The sequence below is a fragment of the Callorhinchus milii genome, unplaced genomic scaffold (genome assembly GCF_018977255.1).
Source record: "Callorhinchus milii isolate IMCB2004 unplaced genomic scaffold, IMCB_Cmil_1.0 Scaffold2, whole genome shotgun sequence".
In the NCBI taxonomy this organism is placed as follows: domain Eukaryota; kingdom Metazoa; phylum Chordata; class Chondrichthyes; order Chimaeriformes; family Callorhinchidae; genus Callorhinchus; species Callorhinchus milii.
This window is the reverse complement of record NW_024704743.1, coordinates 49,019,469-49,041,424: the sequence shown is the minus strand read 5'-3', so window position 1 is coordinate 49,041,424 and position 21,956 is coordinate 49,019,469. Positions and strand designations below refer to the sequence as shown.

At 37.8% G+C, this 21,956-nt stretch overlaps 1 protein-coding gene across 1 annotated transcript in view; it reads left to right on the top strand.

Moving 5' to 3' along the window:
- Positions 1-7,138, top strand: part of LOC103183180 (dual 3',5'-cyclic-AMP and -GMP phosphodiesterase 11A-like) — a 129,876-nt gene extending 122,738 nt beyond the window's left edge. The window contains exons 20-21 of the mRNA XM_007900515.2: positions 1,624-1,973; positions 6,120-7,138. Of these exons, the coding sequence (XP_007898706.2) occupies positions 1,624-1,770 (147 nt within the window). The 3' untranslated portion in view covers positions 1,771-1,973; positions 6,120-7,138. The remainder of the gene's footprint in view (positions 1-1,623; positions 1,974-6,119) is intronic.
- Positions 7,139-21,956: the final 14,818 nt, after the last annotated feature.

Below are 21,956 nucleotides of genomic sequence, written 5' to 3'. Positions count from 1 at the left end.
CTCCTGATGTGAGAGGCTCTGTATAAATGTGAATTTGGATTGTAGACTAACTTCATCTCTCATACAGGATTGTGCATGGAACAAAGGACCATGCAGTGGACTTAAATGTTGTTGTAAACAGTATTTTATGTGTAAGAAAATTTCTTGAAGATTAAACATCAGATTTCAGTGATGTTTATATTGTTTGAGAAAGTTTGTGTTATGATAGTTATTATCCTTTCTGGTTAGATGGGCAGAATCTGCCATGCCGGTATCAGGAATAAGGGAATCTGGCTTTTTAAAGAATTATAGGCGTGTGCAGGACTGGAAAAGATCATTATGGTCCATCTGGCTAGACCCAAAGTAAAGAAAATCTAAAAAATAACTCCTATATGACTCTATTTCTCATTACACCTCAATTAAATTGTTCATCAAATAGCTGTAGTAATTAAATTTACTGACCCAATTGGGTCTAATATTCCATGATTTGTATTGGGATTACTTAAGAGAATTGTAGAATTTTACAGCACAAAAAAGAAACTTTTGCCCATTGGGTTTGCATTGAGCCACTTGAGCCATCCAATCTACCTTCATTTCATCTGTTTATACAGGAGAGCACTCTGGGATGCTATATAAATGTAAGTTGTTGTACACACGATTCCCTTTAATATTTCTCTTGTTTAAGCATCTGAGGCCCAAAATTTCCCCTAGTCGTAGCCTGTGAGACCATCTTATAGTATTAAAATAACAATCCTTGCATTCGATTTAGCATCTTTTGTGCAGGAAGAGGATGTTTTAAAGTGCCTCACAAGATACACTGCAAAGTGTACTAGCTGAGCCTTTTGTAGACACATTTGGTAGATTTAAGATTGTGCAGATTTGTGGAGAATTCTGAAACTGTAAACTTTAGAAGCTGGTTTTCCGCAGTTCTTTTAAAAGAACTGGCTTCCAAATCAAGACTTAAGCAATTTGGGAAATTCTACATGATCTTAAATTTTAGATCAAACAGTCTAGCAGACTAAGACTAGGTTGAATTTGGTGGTCTAATTCCAATTCTCTGCTTCAACAGCATTTTCTAGCAGTGAATTTCACTTTGCATCGACCTTTCATGTAAAGAATATTTTTGCAGGGAATTGTTGTTGAGTGTAGTGACTGTGTATTTGTGGGAAAATATGGTTTATGTATCATTTTACACACAGCAAGATTTCAATGGTCACCTTAACTGGAGGAATATTATAATAATAATAATATAATAATAATAATATTGGCCTGAGGTTGTGGAGAAACTCTCTTCTCATTGTGAATAATCTCATGGGATTTCTGATGACCACCTGAACAGGTAGACAAAACCTTGGGCTACTGTTTCATCTGAAAGCTGATATCACAGACAATACAGCACAATGCAGTGCAAGCCTCACATATGAGCTCAAGTTTAAAAATGCGGTTTGAACTCACAACCTCTGTCCCACGGGCAGGAGTGCCACCAATTCAACCAAGCTGATGCCTAAGCATTGCCTTAGTCTAGCATTTTAAAGGTTATTGTTCCAAATAAACTTTGTGAACTAAACACTGCTCATGTGGGGCTCTGTGGTACGAGGAGTTCTGATTCACTTACCTTTTTATGTACCCTCCTCATCATTCTAGGGATTGGCTAAACTGAACGGAAAGCTTCAGCCCATGGTGAATGGAATTAATGCAAACAGGACTAAATGGGAGGAACTCTACAGAATGTACCGTCAATCCCATGATGCCACAGATGCCACTAATCACACATTGAATAATGAACAATGAAGCGATCCACTATCTTGTGCAATGGACGTCATAATACTTGATCACCTAACCTCCCAGCCACAGAGGGTAGTTTTGGCCTCTGGCAGATGGAAAGTTAATGACAATGATGCAATTGCTGAGTATCTTCGATATTGTTTTGGCCACAAAGTCAACCTTACTCGAACATTACCATGAGGACCATCTGTGTGGCTGCTGCAGAGAAGGTATAAAATCATTTTGTTGCAGATCAGCTCTCGGTTGTGGAAAGGACATCAGCATTATAAACATTCAAAGCTACTCCCAGGAATTGTTTCATACACGCACACCTGTACCATGCACAACTATACAAGTTAGTATCTAAATATTACAAAATATGACTGCAGTGATTATACAACATCCTAAATCATCTGCTGCATCAGTGCTTTTTTGGTATTTTTTGTTTTAAAAAATCTGCCATTTCCTGGATCACTTTATTAAACTGACTTCTAGTTGTATTTATTGGCAGCAGGACCTTCAGATTGGCAATACAGCTTTAGTTGATGTTTGTGTTGCATGATATTAAGCTAACAAAAAACAACTCTGAACTCTCAATCGCTGCAATATCCTTTTATGTAGCAGTGACTTTTTATGTAGCAGTGTGGTTGAAGGGAACAGATCAAGGAGACTGCATTGAAACTAGCAGATGATAGGGTTTCATTTGTAATATTTGTAAAGGAAATTGTAACTAATGAACCCTGGAGAACATGGAAACAGAGGTTGATTCTCCAGACCTCCTCCCACTTTATCAACCTTGCCTCAGAGCATGGTTATTGCAGGTTACCAAGGATGTACAGTTTCCCTGCAGGCCATGCACTTCAAGTACATCCCAAGATGCTTTTCCCAGTATTGAGGAACCATTCACACGACTTTTCCCCCTCAACAACTGATTTTGAAGCCCCTGATTAAAAAGTTCATCTTTTTTTAAAAGGATCAACCCAGGCAGCATAAGTATTAAGACACAACAGAGTAGGTTAATGCCAGGAAGTGCATCAAACCCAAGTGATCTGAAGGGAGACGGCTGTTTAATAATACTGGTCATTTCCTTCCCCTCCAATTTTTGGACTGCTCCTCATCAGAGAGGCAGTTCAACCTGACCTGACCTTCATGTGATGCACCTCAACAGCTATTCATTTCAACTTGGTAAGAACTGGCATATTGATTTTAGGCAAAGGTAAGGTTTATTTTAACATGCAACATGACCTTCCTTTCACATTCCCAGATATAAAGGTTTCACCTGTACCTGTACTCCACATATCTGTCCTGTACTCTGTTGATGAAATGCATTATGGATTGTTGTCTGCAGACTTTTGGCTCCTTTTATAGGATATGGCTCACTAATAAGTTAGAGGTCAGTTTCACGGAACTTACTTTTAATCTGAGTATTAAATGCTACATTCTCTTATCTGATCATATAAATTATAACTAACTTATAATGAACACTTCTGTTGGATCAGACTAAGACTGGATAACATGGCATGTTAGCCAGAGTTTCTTTTTGTTTCTGTGGAATAAGATGCATAAAGGCTTTGGAGCAGTGGTGCCCATTATGTGGTCCAGGTTCCACTTACCCTTCAGCTGTAGTGGGGTAGTGGGGGAGGCTATGGGAGAGGGATAAGAATGGGTGGAGTCTTATGTTGTTTATATAAATACCAGCATAGATTAGGTGTCCTGTTTTAGTGCTGTAGATTCTATGTGAAGATTTACGGCTTCTTGTATCTTTGGGCATCCATTATTCAACATCTTCATAAATGATCTGGAGCTAGGAATCACAAAGCACAGTGGCTAAACTTCAGGACAACACAACGCTAATGAAGGTGGAGACTGCAAAGATGAACAGGATAGGTTACAAGAGGAGTGAACAAACTTGGGAATTGGGCAGATTGATGGCAGATAAAATTCAATGTAGAGAAAAGTAAGGTGCTTCACATGGGGACAAAAAAAATCCAGGAAGGGACTATTATTTATGAAAAAAATCTGTACGGAAAATGGAAAGGACCTGGTGGTCCAACAGTGCTCGGTAGCAGTGAGCAAGGCAAACTAGATGCTGAGCTGTATTAAAAAAGCAATATTGAGCCGAAATAGTGGGGCACCCTGCCACTTTATAAATCATTGGTACCACCGCACTTGGAATACTGTGTGCAGTTCTGGTCACCGCAATATAAAAAGGATATTGCAGTGATTGAGGATACAGAGGAGGGCAACCAAAATGCTTGAGGGGATGGAGGGACTGGACTACCAGGAGCGATCAGATAAATTGGGCATGTTCACACTGGAGAAGAGAAGATTGAAGGGTGATATGATTACAGTCTTTAAGATAATAATATTAATAATAATAATCCTTGCATTTGATATAGCGCTTTTCACGTCTTCTAGACGTCCCAAAGCACTTCACAGGATATACTGTAAAGTGAATTGACTGTATATTTGTGGGCGAACGCAGCAGCCAATTGCGCACAGCAATGTCCCACAAGATTCTGGAGGGACTAAATAATGAAGACCATGATAAGCTATTTTATCTTGCACTGAACAGTAGAACCAGAGGACGCAGCTTGCGATTGAAGGGGAGTAAATTCAGAACAAATCTGTGGGAACACCACTTCAATGAGTGTGTAGTAAACTTATGGAACAGGCTCCCTCTGGAGACGGTGGAAGCAGAAAGTATTGATTATTTTAAGAACACATTAGATAGATTTCTGCTAGAAAATAACATCTCGGGATTCAATGTATAGTTTAGGACACGACATGTCAAGCGACTGGCAGGATGGTGGACGGCGAACTAGATAGATCTTTGTCTTCTTTCGCCAAGCAAAGTCCTATGTTCTTATATTCATTCATGATCTTCCTAAATGTGATGGGATGACAGAGATGAGATGTTTTCTCTCCTTTTCCTGTTCTCCAGTGAGAGGAGTAGGATTGCTGTTAGATGGTGGACCAAATAAAAGTCCTCCAAAAAAACACAGACTTGTAGTTTTCATAGAGTTATCACTTGTTTAGTTCTTTACTCTCCTGTGGCAAAGTGTCTTGCCTTCGTCAGCAATTTCTTACTGTTTCATAATGGAAATCAGGAACTGCAGGCTCAGAACTCAGCACCATCACTTGTTGGTGTGGCTTTACTGGGAGTGGCTCTCATACAAAATGCTGCTTGAAATCATCGTCTCAGGCAGTCTCTATGGTGTAGGTGATAGAACTGCAGCTTAAAGCTCAGGAGCTCACTGGCTGAAATCCTGATCTGTGCTGATTTTGATACTCTCACTATAGTTGTATAGAGAGGTTAAATTGGCTCTAGTCTTCTCAAGGTGAGGGAGGAGAAGACCAGCCAGGGTTCCTGTTCCTGGTCCCTCTTCAGTACCCTCTAGTGGTAATTTGTGTGTGTGGCAGACGGGTTGGGAAAGGTCAGCCTTGGCTGTGACACCACTTTATACAGTCGAGTGGACCTGTTCACATTTAATTCCAATGGCCATTTGAACAGACTGCAGCCCAGTAAGAGAAGGTCAGACCAAAATCATGTGCCAGTGGGGAGAAAATTTGAAAAATAATTGGATGCATTACATGTTTAATAATAAAAACAGGAACCATGACCTAAACTGAGAAACACTGCTGGATAATACATACTTTATTATTGAAATAAAAATAAAAAGATCCTAACTAGCAGACTGGATCTATATATAAATCACCAACTGGTAGCATTAGCTTGAATTATTATCCCAAAACTAATAATGTTTATTAACCAGCGAAAGTGAAACGATATTTTACACATCATTATGAACAAAGTGGACACATCAGCTGAAACAACATAACCTAGGTCTGAAATAAATAGCGCAACTGTTAATGGAACAGGCAGCAACTATTTTCCACATCATATAAATAGTCTTGGAGTTAATTAATAAAAGTTATGGGAAATGATTCACCAAAATATTTATATTTTAACGGTTTAAAGGTCGACAGTCACTACATTGTACTTGTACTTACAGCTAGATTAAAAACAGAATTGCTGCGAATCCCCAGCAGGGTCAAGAAGCATCTGAAAGATAATCGAGGCTCAAACCTTTCAACTTCTTTCTTTCTCAGATAATGAGCTACCTACTTGTTGTGGGATTTCAGCATCTCTGCTTTTATTCCATATTTCCTCTGCAATTCTTTGTTCTGACAGCTGAAGTCTGCTTACAGCAACACAATTAAAACCAAATCTATATTAACATTTTAATACTATGTATTTTTTAAAAAAAAGAAATTTTGTAGTCTTTATGTGTAAACGAACGAGGCCCATGATGTCTTTTAGAATGCGGGTGGTGGAGGTGTCTGTATTATTCATGCTGGAGGTTTGTTTACAGGTGGATTTCTTTGATCACAAACAGTGGAATCGGTCAGACAATCAGACTGAACTGGAATGTGGACTTCTGTGGCAGCATTGCTAGCAGTCAGAGAAATTATCTTATTTCATTGAAGTATTGTCTGCAAAAAGGAAAACTAATGGACTCTTACTAAAAAGCGCAAAAATAGCAAATGTATCTTTAAAAAGATGGCTTTGCAGCGTTGCCTGATTTATAGAAATAGGATAAAAATTGCAGTTTTCTTAATAGATTCATTGCATCTGAGATATATCACACTTTTCACTCGAATGTTTGGGTTCAATGCCCATTCCCTGCATGAGAACTAACCACTAAACTACAGGTAATGAGTTAGCCCTGGAACAAGATGCATTATGCACAAAGTGATATCTTTTTGTTTAAGGCAGAGCTGCAAATGCAATATTCTATTGCTTCTTTAGAATGGAACAGCGCAATTATTGTAACCCTTAGAATGAATACTCAGCACTGTATAAAAACAAGCACCAGCAGCAAAGACTGATGTAATTGATCAGGGAAATGCACCAAAGAGAGAATGTAATCACTTTCATGATGCACATCATTCTGGAACTAGAATTGCAACATATAAAGCACTGTTTCTGTAATAAATTAGAGGAGGGGTATAATTTTAAGAGCATGCATGAAAAATGTGAAAGTCTGTTAAATAATAACCTACGGGGAACAGTTTGTTTAAGTGAAAGCAAATTAAGATGCTAAACTTTTTGTCTCCTTTTTCTCAGTTTTATTACCTGAACAAAGAATGCTTGTACTGCTGAGAGTTTGTATATCAGTGTGCATGTCTCAATGCTATTAAAAATCTTATTTGAACAATTTATGTTCACTTCCTTTACAATATCAGTTAGGGAGTCAGTGTGAAGCGGGACGTGGTTTATTTTGTTTTTTAAATAATCTTTTAAATTGTACATTAGATGAATGAGGCAAAGATTGTTCCACTTGTTTATGTAGTTGTTGAATTAAAAGTCAATGAGACTGAGATTAATTAATGACGTCTCACCCTGGGTTATTGCTTCACAGAGCTGTTGTTTCTTGCACAGTATTGTACATATATATTTAAATTCATCTAGTTCCCTTTTGAGTGATAGAATGGAAACTACAGTCACACATGCCTTCGATGCAAACCCATTCTGTATTCTTTAACAATTGTGCACAATCTAGCATGAATTCAAAAGAATGCTGGGAAGAATTCTTGTTTTAATTAATTAATGCCCTATTAAATCGCTTGCAACCACCAGAGCTGAAGAAACAATTTAAATCTCACCAAGTGATCAACATAATATATTACAGCGCTTCTTTATTTGTAAGGGAATCAATGTGGATTGTTTTTTTTATCCTTATGAGTTTTTTCCACCGAGTCCAATGAGATCATTATCTTCATACCTAGGCATTTGGCACGTACACGCCTGTAATGCTCTGATTCAAAGAGTAAAACAAAATAAATCTTAAGTGTTTGGGATTCCTTAGACGTTCTTGAAGTAATTAAAAACAATCAGCAGAAATATTACAAACATAACAACACCAAATTATATTTAGTTGTGATTTTTGAACTATCTGTGACCTGCAACCATTGCCCCGTTGCTTAATGTCCCCTGCTCAGTCCACCTCATCATTCTCTGGAACTTGATCCAGGATTCTCTCCATCTTTTCCTGTCCCTCTCTGCCTTAAGGCCTACATTTTTAACTGTGCTTTCAGTCATCTTTCCCCCTGTACTCACTTCTTCTGGCTCAAGCTCCCAGTTAGTGCGAGAAGCACTCTTAAGACATCTTTCCAAAGTGAAGACACTATATGAATGTAAATGTTGAATTTACATGTTTAGTTTACAGCCTAATAACGTGCTGCTTTGTTTCTTCAAGTTGCAGAAGCATTAACCTTACAGTATTTGAATTATTTAGGAAAGTAAATTTTAATGAACAATTAAATTGGTGTAAATTATTTTGTGTTATTTCTATGAATTAGCACAACGAATATGTGATAAAGACTAGCACTACAGCTGTGGAGTTATTAATAAATAATATGTAGGCTGATTCTTATTGCTGACATTCACCATGCAAAAAATACAAGCAATGTAAGCTCTCCTTTATTGGTTATATTTCTCCATGGTTTTAAAGCCATAAATGATCATTCCAACCTGAAAGTGTGAAATATTATTCACGAAAGGTTTATTTATAAACATTTTTTATTGGAGACAAAGCGATAATTCGGTATTAACTTTATATGGGGTTTTTAAAGCAACTGTGCTTTGTTACAAATCACATTTATATTTGCCATTGAATTCTTACAGATGAGAAGCTGATGTTTCTTTTTAATCTAAGGAATACAATTAACTTACAAATTATTTTACAAGCCAGTATCTTTCTGTTTCTGTTAGTATCAGTATGAATTATGTATTAGAATGGGCTAATATTGGACAGATGAGATTCAGATACGTTCAAATTTTCCACTTTATGGTAGGTTTATTTAAATTTTGCATCAGCAGCAGTCATTTAAATAACTGCAGTGAGCTAAATGGATTTTAAAACCCCATAAGAAGCTCGAATTATTATCAACAAACAGAAGTGAGTTATGCTGCATTAATATTTTATTTGTCAAAAATAGATTTAATTTTATAGACAGATTTGTGGTACAGTGCATTGGCAGACTGATGGATCTTGGAGTGATAAGCGCATTATTCCCCACACGGTGAGCTCTGAATCTCATCCCAGGCCATCTGCTAAAGGCATTGCAATCTGCTTCACCAGGGAGAAAGGACTGCAGGGTAGGTGAACTTACATCACAGCTCCTGAGGAGAGAGTGGATTCAAAGCATACGGGAACAGGTATTTACCTGCTCTTGCTGAGGTACTGGTGTGTATGCGGGGGGGGGGAAGTGGGGGGTGGGGAGGGGGGTAGAGGTCAGAGGACAACAATGACAGAAGAGGAAAGCTAAAGAGATGGACGAAATAGGTTACAAAGCAAACAGAGAAAGAAAAATATTTGACATTTTCAGAGCAAAGTTGACGTCATGTTCATGAATTATTTAATCTCTCAATTATGCAACAATTTATTCATGGCAGATTTATGTACGCAAGTAGTTCGGTTGATTAAGACTTTGCACAAGGAGGCCCTAACTTCCACCTAAGTCTTGGTCTGCAAGATAAATGTTTCTTAAATTTAAGATTTAAGTTTGTGCAGAATTGTAGAAAATTCTTAAATTCAATCTTAATTTGGAAACTGGTTCCTTTTTAACAATTGCGGAAAATTATAGGCATTCGCCTACAAAATACATAGTCACTACACTTTACGGTAAAAATGTACCGTGAAGTGCTTTGAAACATTCTCCCAACGTGAAAAGCGAATGCAAAGAATATTATTAAAACAATCTTCCAAATTAGGACTGGGTTTAAGAACGTAACACAATTCTGTCTGATCTTAGATGTTAACACAACAGGGTCCGACCGATATGCTGAGACTGGATGGAATTTCAGACCCTGATATTTGTGGGATTGTGAAAGCAAATACATTTTTCATTAGTACCTCCAAACTGTGTTCAGTCACTTTATGAGGTGTACGACTGAAGTGAGGTGATGATAATCCAGAGCAAGATCGGAGCTAATGCTTATTATAGATTTACTGTGTTAGTTGCATGCTCCTGGACCTATGTGACCAATTATTTTTTCTTTAAAATTTCCTTATTATAGAATCCCATTAAAAAAAAACACAAATTAGATCCTAGCCTAATGCTAGGATGAAATTGTATCCTTGAAATCATCTCCATGTACGATTTATTTGTTTAACGTTCATGCTGCAGGGTACACGGCAGTGTTACTCTGATTTCAGTGCCTTGGCGGTTGATGTGGTGGTGAGTGTCAGTGACCAGGTGGCTCCATGAAGCTGGTACATGATAACATCCACATTGAAATAGCTCAGTAGCTTTGAACATAATCACTGAAAATTTACTGAGTGATCTTCCAAAGCTGTTTAAAGTCCCAGTGCATTTTATAAACTTACTGCTTCTGCATCACAAGGAAGGAGTTATAACTCTGGTTAGAGTGATGATAAAGCAGAGCTTTTTGTTTCACATATTGACACAATAAATTGAAAGCACGTCTTTTTAGACATTTTCACAACTTGAAGAAAAATGCTTCAACCTTACTGACTGTGACAAGATATTTAATCTGTGGTTGCTGGCATTTTGGTGACATCAACCTGACTGTGAGAGCTGATGTGAGATTCAACAGAAAGTCTGGCATCATCAAATATGCTTCACTGCGCCTCAAGACAGAACATTATAAGATTACATCTCTTTAATGGGTTTAGAAGCATTGGGATTGGGTCTAGAGAACATCGCTGTGAAATGCAGACTAATTCATGGGCATGATTTTATATCCATGGAAGGAGCAATTTGAGCTTTGTGGGTATCCTGATTCTGTCACACTAGCCCTTCATCAGCCGATGCTATACTATGTGGGGACATAACCACATCCTGACATTGTCAGACGTCCCATCTTTCACATCAGACATTAGCCACCCGAAGTCCCATTGGCATGCTCAGGTGAATATTAACAATTCCACAACACTATTTGAAAAACGAAGGGAGTTGCTCCTGATATCTGTCCAACAATCTACCAGATAAATTAATCATTCACCTCATGCTCGTATGTGGGACAGACCTGGTGCAAATGGCGTGTTCCTGTAAAGAACGTCACTACATTTGGCAGTAATTACATCTGAAATACTTTGAGACTTTCACTGTGATAAGGTTCTGAAAAAAGGGAAATTCTTTCATCCTTTACCACCTAACTGCACATCACAGTAAAGTGTCTTGAAAGCAATCCGTGGTTTCCTATCTAAAGAATCATATAAAAGAAAGTGTAGATAGGTGGAAATTATATTCTGTAAATCATTTAGTACATATTTCATATCTACAATTTGCAAATGCTGCATTTTAACCTATATTTCCTTTGATACATTATTTTTCAAATATGCATTAAATTCAAAGCTCAGGGAATTGGGTCAATTATTTTTAATTTGAATAACCAGAGTAATTATATAACAACAACTTGCACTTATATAGTGCCCTCCACGCAGGGTATCCTCTCAGAGCGCTTGAGACGCTACCCTGATAACTATTGTAGCACTTGATAACTGTTGGAGCAGACTGCAGCCCTGCTTGGAAGGCAATATTTTTCATCATGCAGCAACATTGTAGTTTGGTAGGAGGGGTGGAGGACAATTTTGTGCCATGTGCAACTGGGCTTAGTGTGCACTATTGATACTAATAATCTTTTCATTTGCTAAAGCGTCTTTCACGTCACGAGGACATGTCAAAAAGCTTTGCAGGATTTACTAAACAGTGTAGTAACTATTCTGCAGGCGAATGTGGCAGCCAATTTGCACAGAGCAAAGTCACTTACCATGTGGCCAGTAAATGCATGGTAGCATGAAATTTGACAAAACGATATGCAGAATGTAATTTCCACTTTTCTACAATGTAGTCTTTAGATGAGAGACCAAGGATCACATTCAAGGCACCTAGAATATATAAAATCAGGGTACGTGGGTAATAAATGCACAGTAATTGTGTGCAATTACTATTTTGTCGTTAAAATGCCAATTTTTAAACTTTTTTACATGTTAATTTACTGCTAATGGTGCTGAAAGCCATTCGGTGGAACTTTACATTATTGGAAATGAGAACATTGAGGAAACAGCATAAGATATAAAAATCTAATGAAGTTAACGTAAAGTGGCTCCTCTTTTATGAGATGAAACTTTTTGTTACAAACGTTGTTCAATAAGATTCTACAACTCTGCTCTTTTGTTTCCATGTAAACATAGCCCATTCAATTGAATGTAATTAACAATAATAATCTTTACATTGATATCAAGACCTTTCTCTTCAACCACACCTTCGGTCACTTGCCCAGCTTGCCTAGCTTATCAATGAGACTTGGAGGGGCAGACGTGTCACAGGGGAATGGGAATCTTATCCACTCAAACCTTTATAATTCTAATGTTCTAAAGCGTAGGTTGATTCTTCCTGGAAGCTTCCTGGTGCCTCAAACAGGTAGACTATGTATTTTTAGCTGGTTCACTTCAGGCAGTATTGCAATACACCCTTTGAGGCTCCATTGACTTTGCCTTCTGTCCAGCTGCACCAGTGTTCTCTAGCCATAGGCAAGCAGGGTACATTCCCCAACTGGGAGAAAATAAGCTGATAATTTAATTTACCTCTTTGTGTGATTTCATCATGTCCTTTAGAAGTACAAGACTTCCTTAAGAAGTATGCCTACCTAATATAGAGTCACTATACTTTACAGTAAATTCTGTAATCGCTTTGAGACATCTCGACAATGTGATAAGGTACTATATCAAATGTAAGGATTATTAAGTAGGAGCTCATTACAGAAATGTCAAAATGATTGTAATCTATTTGTCACTCTGATAGGTATTGTTGAATTCCCTAACATGCTTAACTCTACATGTTAAATGTCTCTTGTCTCAGCATTGTGCAATTAAAAAATACTACATGGTAATGGAGTTATCCTCCAAGGAAAATACACTGAAACTTGTCCTTCAGATGAGATGTTAAACTGAGGTCCACACTGCCTGTTTAGGTGGATGTTAAAGTCCCCATGGCATTTTCCAAAAAGAGAAGGGAGTTTCTCCTGTGTCCTAGAAAACAATGCCGTGATAAAATTGGTCATTCATATCATGGCTGTTTGTGGGACAAACAATGTTTGTGTGCACAAATTTATTTATTTAATCAAATTTAGATACCAAATGAATGACAAGGGATTGAAATTGAACCTATTTGAGCAGTGGGAAAATTCTTGAAACATTGTACACACCTGACTTTGCTTTACTTCTGCTGTAATATTTCTAACTGCTTTCAGAAATGTTATTTATTCTCAACAGCTGGTAGTTAAAATTAGCACCAACTTCGAATCCACTAGATTTAAATCAAATCATTATTACATGTTGCACAAGTGAGCTATTAGAAATGAACCTTGGAAGTTGTAGTTCGCAAGCAACATTATAATTATACAAGACATCTTTCAATGTCCCCCAGCTGAATTCTTCCAGGATTTAATATTGCTGGCATGGACTGAAACAGTATACAGATGTCAGATCCTTTTTTTTATATATCCCCCATTCAATTGGAGTTGCAGTTTGATGATCTATAATACCTCTGTGGCACTGGCTTTTCATTGACTGTATAAAAGTGTTTCGGCTTTAGTTCTGATGCATTTTTAATATTCCTTGGAGCAGTGCACATTTTGAGGGAAGAAGGTTTAGAAAAAAAAGTAAATCAAAAATGTTAATTATTCCGGCACTGCAAGATAAAATGAATTGTTCACTATATATGAAACGATTGTTGCTGGAGTCTAGATTTTAAGCAGCAAATGGCATTAAAGGAATCAGCAGCTTTGTGGTTTAAGGTGCTGTTACAGAAAAATTCAATTCTCAGCTGCAGCTATGAAGCAACATCTACTAATTTTACTATGTTTAAAACAATGTGGCTGTATGTTTGAAAATCATAAATAAATTTTGTTTTACATTCAAGAGATAATGTCAAAGTTAATTTTAGCTTAATTTTATTTAGATTTTTTTCCATTTTGACCAAGGTTTTTAACTGCAAAAATAATCAATTTTCAGGTCATAAGGTTACACTGAACAGAAAGTGATATCAGTATGTATGTGAACCACACAGGAAGTGATGTTAGTATGTCTGTCTATTCTGTGTCTATTACAGTTTATTCTGTGAAGCGCTTTGAGACGTACAGAAAACGTGAAAAGCGCGATATCAAATGCAAGGATTATTATTATTATTATTATAGTATGTGTGTGCTCCACACAAGAAGTGATGTTAGCCTGCAGAGGCACCGCACAGGAAGTGAAACCCGTGGAGAACGTGCAACCTGAAAATCAGCCATTTTTGTGATTAAAAAAACTGTCAAAAATAATTAACAACGGCAATTCATTTCAGTCAATTTGGGGAAAATTGTAAAACCGATGAATGCCAAGTTCTACTGATTAATATTGGAATCCAGCAAGTCTAGTTTATAAATAAAAGAAATTAATCAGTAAACATGTTACTAACGTGTAAAGAGACCAAAGTATAACATCCGCATTTTATATGAAGGAACAAGAAACTGTACAGAATCAAATAAACAGATAGATCTGTCAGAGAGCCAGCACAGGCCTCCTTCAGTGCTATAAATTTCTATGGTCCAAATTTCACGAAATCGATTCACAAGCATCTTGTCACATGAGGGAAGATAAAACAGCAAATTCTGAAAATCAGAAAAGAATAGAATGCTGGAAATGCACAGCAGGTGGCTCAGTATCCGACAGAGTTAGTGTTTCGGATGTGATGCTTCATCAGTCCCCCTTCATCATAAATCTCTTAAAGAAGGAAACAAGCATAAGCCTCACATTTATGTTGCAGAGAAACATTATAGTCCCAAAGTGTAAGACCTAGGTTTGATTCCTGGGCATGGCGAAACCTTAGGCAAGTTTCCTTACCACACACCTCTTCACCTAGCAGTAAGTAGGAACCCAGTTAGTTGATTAGTAGATCGTTTTCTGGGAGTAATAATACCTCAAAAAAATGTGGTCACTCAATCCACGACTGGTTATGGACACTGCTGTGCACAATTGGCTGCCGTGGTTTGTCCACAAAATGTACAGTCAATTCACTTTACAGTATATTCTGTGAAGCGCTTTAAGATGCCTCGAAGATATGATAAGGCGCTATATCAAATGCAAGGATTATTATTATTACACAACAACATCAATTTGCATTTATATAGTGCCCCAAGCTCTGGTAAAGTGCTTTGAGATGCTATCCCAACCTGAAAGGTGCTATATATATATAAATATATATAAATCGTATTGTATTCTTATAGGATAAATGTCTCAGAGCTCTTCATTATGGCAGAAAACCAAGCAAATGGGGGAAAGTGATCATAGGCGCAGTTGAAGAGTTGGGTTTTACAGTATGACTTAAAGACAGATAGAGAGGGGGTGAGGTGAAGGGAGAGAGGCATGGAGCAACAGAGGTTAAGGGCATAGTGACTGAAAAATGGTTAAAGGGGCTGCATTGTATTAAATGCTCAATAGAATGTTTTATGGCTCACTTTATGCACGAAATCTGCCTCTGACATTTAGAGAAAATCATTCTCCCAGATCTTACACCACCAGATTCTCCCAGATCTTACACTGGCTGCTGATAAAGCTGTGGTTTAGTTACTGTAAAAACAATGGAGTCCATCATGCGCTGACAGCAAAACATTGTGATTTTCCTTACATATTCATAATGGATTTTCCCAATAATAAACAAATAATAATAATAATCCTTGCATTTGATATAGCGCTTTTCACATCTTCTAGACATCACAAAGCTCTTCACAGAATATACTATAAAGTGAATTGACTGTGTATTTGTGGGCGAAACGCGGCAGCCAATTGCGGGATATGGCACGGATGTGGGGTAAAAAGGATAGTTGAGGGTCAAACAAGGCGCCAAGGTTCCGGACTGGCTTAACAAGGTGAAGTGTGCAACCACGGAGGGTGATACTGTCAGCGCTTGAATTATGGAGGCGCTGACGGGAGCCAATCAGGAGAGCCTCGGTCTTGTTGACGTTCAATTGTAGAAAGTTAGCTCTCATCCAGGACTTGATGTCTGACAGACATTCTGTCAGGACAGCAGTATTGAGAATTCAGTTTACCATTCTTAAAAGGTTTAAAAGACAGTTTCTATTCAGTCTTAATTTCCCTTCCATATAAAGGGATAAAAGTTCAGAAAACTATCAAAGGGTCAGCACCAATTAATAATAAATAATAATAATCCTTGCATTTGGTATAGTGCCTTATCACATCTTCGAGACATCTCAAAGCGCTTCACAGAATATACTGTAAATTGACTGTATATTATCTGGGCGAAATGCGTCAGCCAATTGTGCACAGCAGTCTCCCACAAACAGTCTTGGATTGAGTGACCAATTTTTTTTTGGAAGAATTATTACCCCCAGAAAAACGATCCGCCGATCGACTAACAACCGGCTTCCTACTTACTGCTAGGTAAACAGAGGCGTGTGGAGTAAGGAAACTTGCCCAACATTTTGTCCTGCCAGGAATCGAAACCAGGTCTCTTTCTTGCGAGGCAACTGCTCTAACCACTGAGTACAGCACTCCACATGTATGTATTGAAGCTAAATAATATTCAACAGATATGAATAATATATTTGCATGTAAACACATCCCTCTGTCACCCCCACCCCAGCAGTTCCACCCCCAACTGGGGTGCAAACCTTGGACTATTCACCAATCTGGGACATCCTCCTGATGTAAAAGGTGCTATATAAATGTAAATTTGTATTGAATAGTAAATCATTCCAAGTCGATTCATAGATAATTACTGTCAAGTGCGGTGAGTGTGTATTTGTACAGCAATGTCCCACAAACAACCAGGAGGTGAATGGCCGATTTATCTGGAAGGTTGCTGGATACTTCTCTTGTTGAATCATGTCAAGAGATCTTTAATGGTCACATAAACAGTTAGTCAGGACTTCAGTTCAACCTACAACAATGAGGCACTCCCTCAGTACTGCACTGGAGAGTCAGCATGAACTGTAAACTCAGGTCCCAAATTGAGGCATGAACCAAAACCAGTCAGGGCCAACAGCCAGAGTGCTAGTAACTGAGGCTAGCTGACACCAGAGTGACTATGAAAGCAATAATGAGAGATATCTGCTCAGAAATTATGCTCTGTGTAAAATCATTATCTAATTGACCTGTCTGTTGCCATCAATGGTACAATTGAAAACATTATTATATTAACACAGAGCAATATGGCTGAGTTTGGGAACTAACAGCCCCAAACAGATGCCATAGTCCCTTTAAACAACTAAAAAGGAAGAAGGCAATTCTCATGAAAAGGAAAGTACTGAAACTGAATTGCCATGCAGCACATATACAGTACTGATCCCAAGTTGCTCTTCAATGATACAGATGGTGGATGGGAATCAAACATTCACATCATAAAAAAAATTGGTCCAGAGGCAAGCCAAGACCTGAAGCGCACAGGTATAAAGGTGAAGGACATGCAATTGATTAATTGATGGCTGGATGAGATTGGAAGGGTAAGAGCTGCTCTATCATTTCAGTTTCATTTAATTGAAACTCTTTAACCACTGGTGCATTTAATGCAGCATGGATTAACCCAATCTAGATGATACGCACTGTACAGTGCAACATGTAAGGCAGAAAAGGAAACAAGTGAAGTTACATTACCTCTGCTCTGAGATGTTACCTCGTGTGAAGGGCGCTAAATAAATGCAAGTTGCTCTTGTACCTGCATTCAGAAATCAGATTAAGCTTACATCAGTGAACTGTTTTGTTTTTCTCATTATTTTTGCAATAATTATAACTACTGGAACGTGACATCCAACTGTTTTCAGATACTGTAGCATTAATATTAGCATGTGGCATTTTAAAATACTTGGTGCATGAGGTCCATGATATGTCATAAGAATAACAATGGGCCATTCAACCTATTGAGGTGTTATTGATAACTAAATGGATTTCCCTCACTTAAGCCCTGTTGCAATGTTCACTTGCATTGATGCTTGTACATGGAGATTGCATTATTTTGTACACGTCGTGTTTCATTTCTGCTAGAGTTTTGCATAGTTTAGTTGAGTTTCTATTTCCAGAAACAGGATCATCTTCTTTGATTTTAAACACTTGTGCGATCTATCAAAGCTTTGCCCCATCAAATTTACTCCATGGTGAAGAAGACTGATCCGAAGTAAATGATGAATAGTCCTTGGTATGAAGTGAGATTTGGAAATTTCTGTTTAATTGGCAGGAAACGTAAAACATTTGTTTAGGTGTTCAGATTAAACATAATCCATAATTCTTGCACAAAGTACAGTGGACATGGTTAAGTATTTACTGCACTTTATGTTATGGAACAAAATGAATAGAAAACATACTTGAAGACGCAATGGCACAGAGTTTAGCATCATGATTAACATGATACAGATGTTGCCTGTTTTGTGCCTCATCAATCAAATGCCACAAAGGACATATAGAATTGAAGTGGATTGAAAATGAATTGGACATCCGCTCACCTACAAAAGACCACGGGGTCAATTGTGGAGTGAATCTCTGAGATGTTCAACCAAGAACCGAGGTGTCTGGCTTAATCTCATGGGTGCCATGTTGTAATAGCCAGCTAAATTCTGCAGAAAGGTGGCAGTATTCCAAGAAGTCTATGCAACTTTAGATTGATGAGGAACAAACAATTCCAATGGAAGCAGAGGATCTTCAAGAACCTGCCCCAGGTTATGGCCTAGCATCAGCAGGAGAGTTTGCAGGTTGATGTGATTGAAGAGTCTTTCACATGAGATGCCTGAATTTTATTGACGTGATGAAGTGTCAATGAACTGAAATGACACTGTTCAAAATGCTCAGGAAGTGTAGTTTACAGCACAGTTACATGGGATAAACAAAAGCATTACAACCATGCAAAAACAAGCATGCATCCAAATAACCTGTATGAAGCAAACTCATTTCAAACAATTCATTAATGTGTGGTAATTTCTATTGGGATTCCTTAATAATGAACCTGAAAGTACATCACTCTGATCCCCGGGAATTCTGATCTTACTCAATCTATTTTCAGAGTGTGTCAGCACAATTTGCATGACACACTTGTGATTATCGGAAAAGGTTCTCACTAGGATTAATTATTGAGGAGCCCCAGTAGATATCATTACATATAAGACCCCATTAATGTTTGTGTTTACATAGTATGAGTTGCTAGAAACCTTAACATCACTGAAGCAGACATGAGAAAAAAGGAAGAAGGTGCAAATGTTTCACTTACATATTAATGAAATGTGTGAGCTAATGTTTATATCATGGTGAGTTCCCCAGTAACTATTATTTCTATAACTCTGTAATACACCTAGGGACAAAGGATCCAATTGCTAAATTGTAGTATAGTTTACAGTAATTGATTATTGGTGCGCTTTGGGATAAATCTCTGCCAGCTAATATTTTTGGGGCTCAGTTTAGACTCTGGTCTTTCACTTCTGGAGCCTAGGTTCAAGACTAGTCAGTGATGGACAGAAAATTTTCCAAAGGGTACCATGTAAAACAGATTTCCCCATGAGTGCAGTCTGACAGCATTATTGCTAAATTGCTTGTTAAATTGATAATCTTATTCATTAGGCCACAGCATTGCCAATGTGGAAGATAGCAATGCTTTTGGAATGCTGATACTTTTGGGGTGCTCTTCTGAAGTTGGGGCAGAGGAGAGGGGATTTATTCTCTATCATTCAAACCTAGGTCTTCTATTATTGCATCCAATTTATCCATTATAAGTGCCAACCTCCATTATGGTTCTTTGTTTCTAAGGCTCAATGGAGAGAATGGATTGCTCTTATGATACAAAGGTCATCTGGAGTTTTGACATACTATTAAGTGTAATACTATTAAGTGTAATATCACAGGAGAAAAATAAATAAAATGTACAATCTTGTTACTGACAGGATATTTTAGCTGAAGTGCACAGGAAGCTAGATTTTCCTGCTGGTGTTAAATGGATTGTTGCGTGGCTGTGGTAACTATAGGCTATTGTAAAAAAGTGTTCATGCTCCCCATATCTCCAGAGCTGATATTAAATGAACAAAGGAGGTTCCTAACTTGAGTTAGCCAATGCTAATAGTGTCCATTACTCGCTGTTGCTACCTCACATTCTAATATAGTGCTGAGCCTCCACTGTTTTGTTGGATGTGCTGTTCTTCAGATGAGATGTTGAACAAAGATCCGCTGTACCTCTTCAGGTGCACATTAAAGAAAAACCTATAGCATTATTCAAAAAGAGAAAGGAGTTTTTCTCAGAATATAATATAATCCCTGAATTTGATGTCTTATCATGTCATCGAGAGGTCTCAAAGGGCTTCACAGGATACTTTGTAAAATGAATTGACTGTATATTTTGTGGGTGAAACCCAGCAGCCAATTGCAGAACCTATTTGTAGGACATTGCTGGGCATAAATTAGCTGCCTGGTTCGCTTACAAAAATAAACAGTCACTGTACTTTACAGTAAAGTCCTGCGAAGCACTTTGAGATGTCCTCCCAACATGAAGGTACTATATGAAATGTAAGAATTTATTATTATAACAGCAGTAACTCCTGTGTAATCAGTATCCCATCACTCACAAGTTGCTGCAACAAACTTTCTTTCCTGAACATTCTGAAACAATGACTAAACATCGCTTACCTGTCTTCAAGCATACCCTGAAATGTTTACATTAATCAGGACTGACTATGCAATTTAACACACAAGGGAAGTAAACGTTTTCTGTGCATCATATTATTTTACTTTGTAAATTGTTGGAAAATGCCTCATTAGCTAACATTAAATATGAATAAATTGAGACCTAAATAATTCTATTGTCAGGTGTGATATTTGATGTCTGAAGGCTGACTGAGTTAACTGAAAAACGTAGGTAAGGCATATGGGGGCCATGTGTCAACATAATGTAACTGCAGGTGCCAGTCAGTATCACTGGCATATTCCTGTTAAGGTATGTGCAGAGTTTAAGTTATTACTGAGCTAGCACGAGAATGGAAGTGTTGAATAATAAAGTAAAATTACGGGACCAAATGATGAATGATTGGACTTGATGAGTTCACGTTTTATTTGTTTGAGACATCATTAAGTTACTTACTGAGAAGACGAAGCAAGAATGAATGTCTCCAGGGATGTTGAGGAGACGGAGTAATTTTTTAGCCATCCTATAATGCAGGATTCTAGTCAGTTAACAAAGCTCATGGGAATGTGCCTGACAAAGTGTGAAGGAATGGTTATTTCATAGTAAATGCTGCCAGAGGTTTGAAACACAAAGGGTGGATAGAATTCTTTCCACAGATGTGACAGCTGGATCTCTAAGATACAAGAAACTTCCTCTAATACAATCAAATGTGCCCTTCCTAAAGCAAATAGGAAAGGCAGTAACATTAGAAGCGAAACAGAGAGCCTCCAAGAAATGTCATTTTTGATGTCCGTTCAGAACCTCTCATTACATAGTCTGAGTGTCGAGCTTCTCACCATGCTCTAGATAAATGAGAAGTTGCCATAGGAATGAGCTAATGTGATGTTTGTTTATGGGGACTGAAGAACTGACAGCGTTGGTGAGTGACATTTCTATTCTGAATGAAGATTTGTTCCTGTAAACAGATCTGGCAGCTTCATCCGCTTTCTCTCAAGTGTGGAGCCACAGCGAGCAACACTCAGACTGGCACTTGACAGGTTGGATGCATTTACAAGATTCTAGAACTGCCTCAGATAGGGGGAAATACATCCGTAGCGAATGCATACATAGAGTAGTCTTTTACAGTGAAATCTTTTTGCAGTGTCAAAAATGTCAGTTTACACAGAGGGAGGGGGTGGAATTCGTCACATGTTAGTAAAAATTCATGACAAGCAATGTAAAAAAACACATGCTAGCAGTCGAGGTTACTAATGTGACTGACAAGGGAAAAGTTATCTTCCTGGAGGTCTTTGTGTCACAAGGAACCGGATTGCTAACTGATAACAGATTAGTAAGGTGGTTAATTCAAACTCAGCTCAAGTTAAAATTGACTCTGCTCTTGACATTGATTCAAAACATTATTGAAAGACTTTTGTCTGCAGAAACATTCTGTATTATCTGAGTGAGTGATTGAGGGAAGGAGGGAGTGAGAGTGAAAGTACACATCACTATTCCTTCAGAATGATTGCTTTCTGAAGCAGAATACAGTG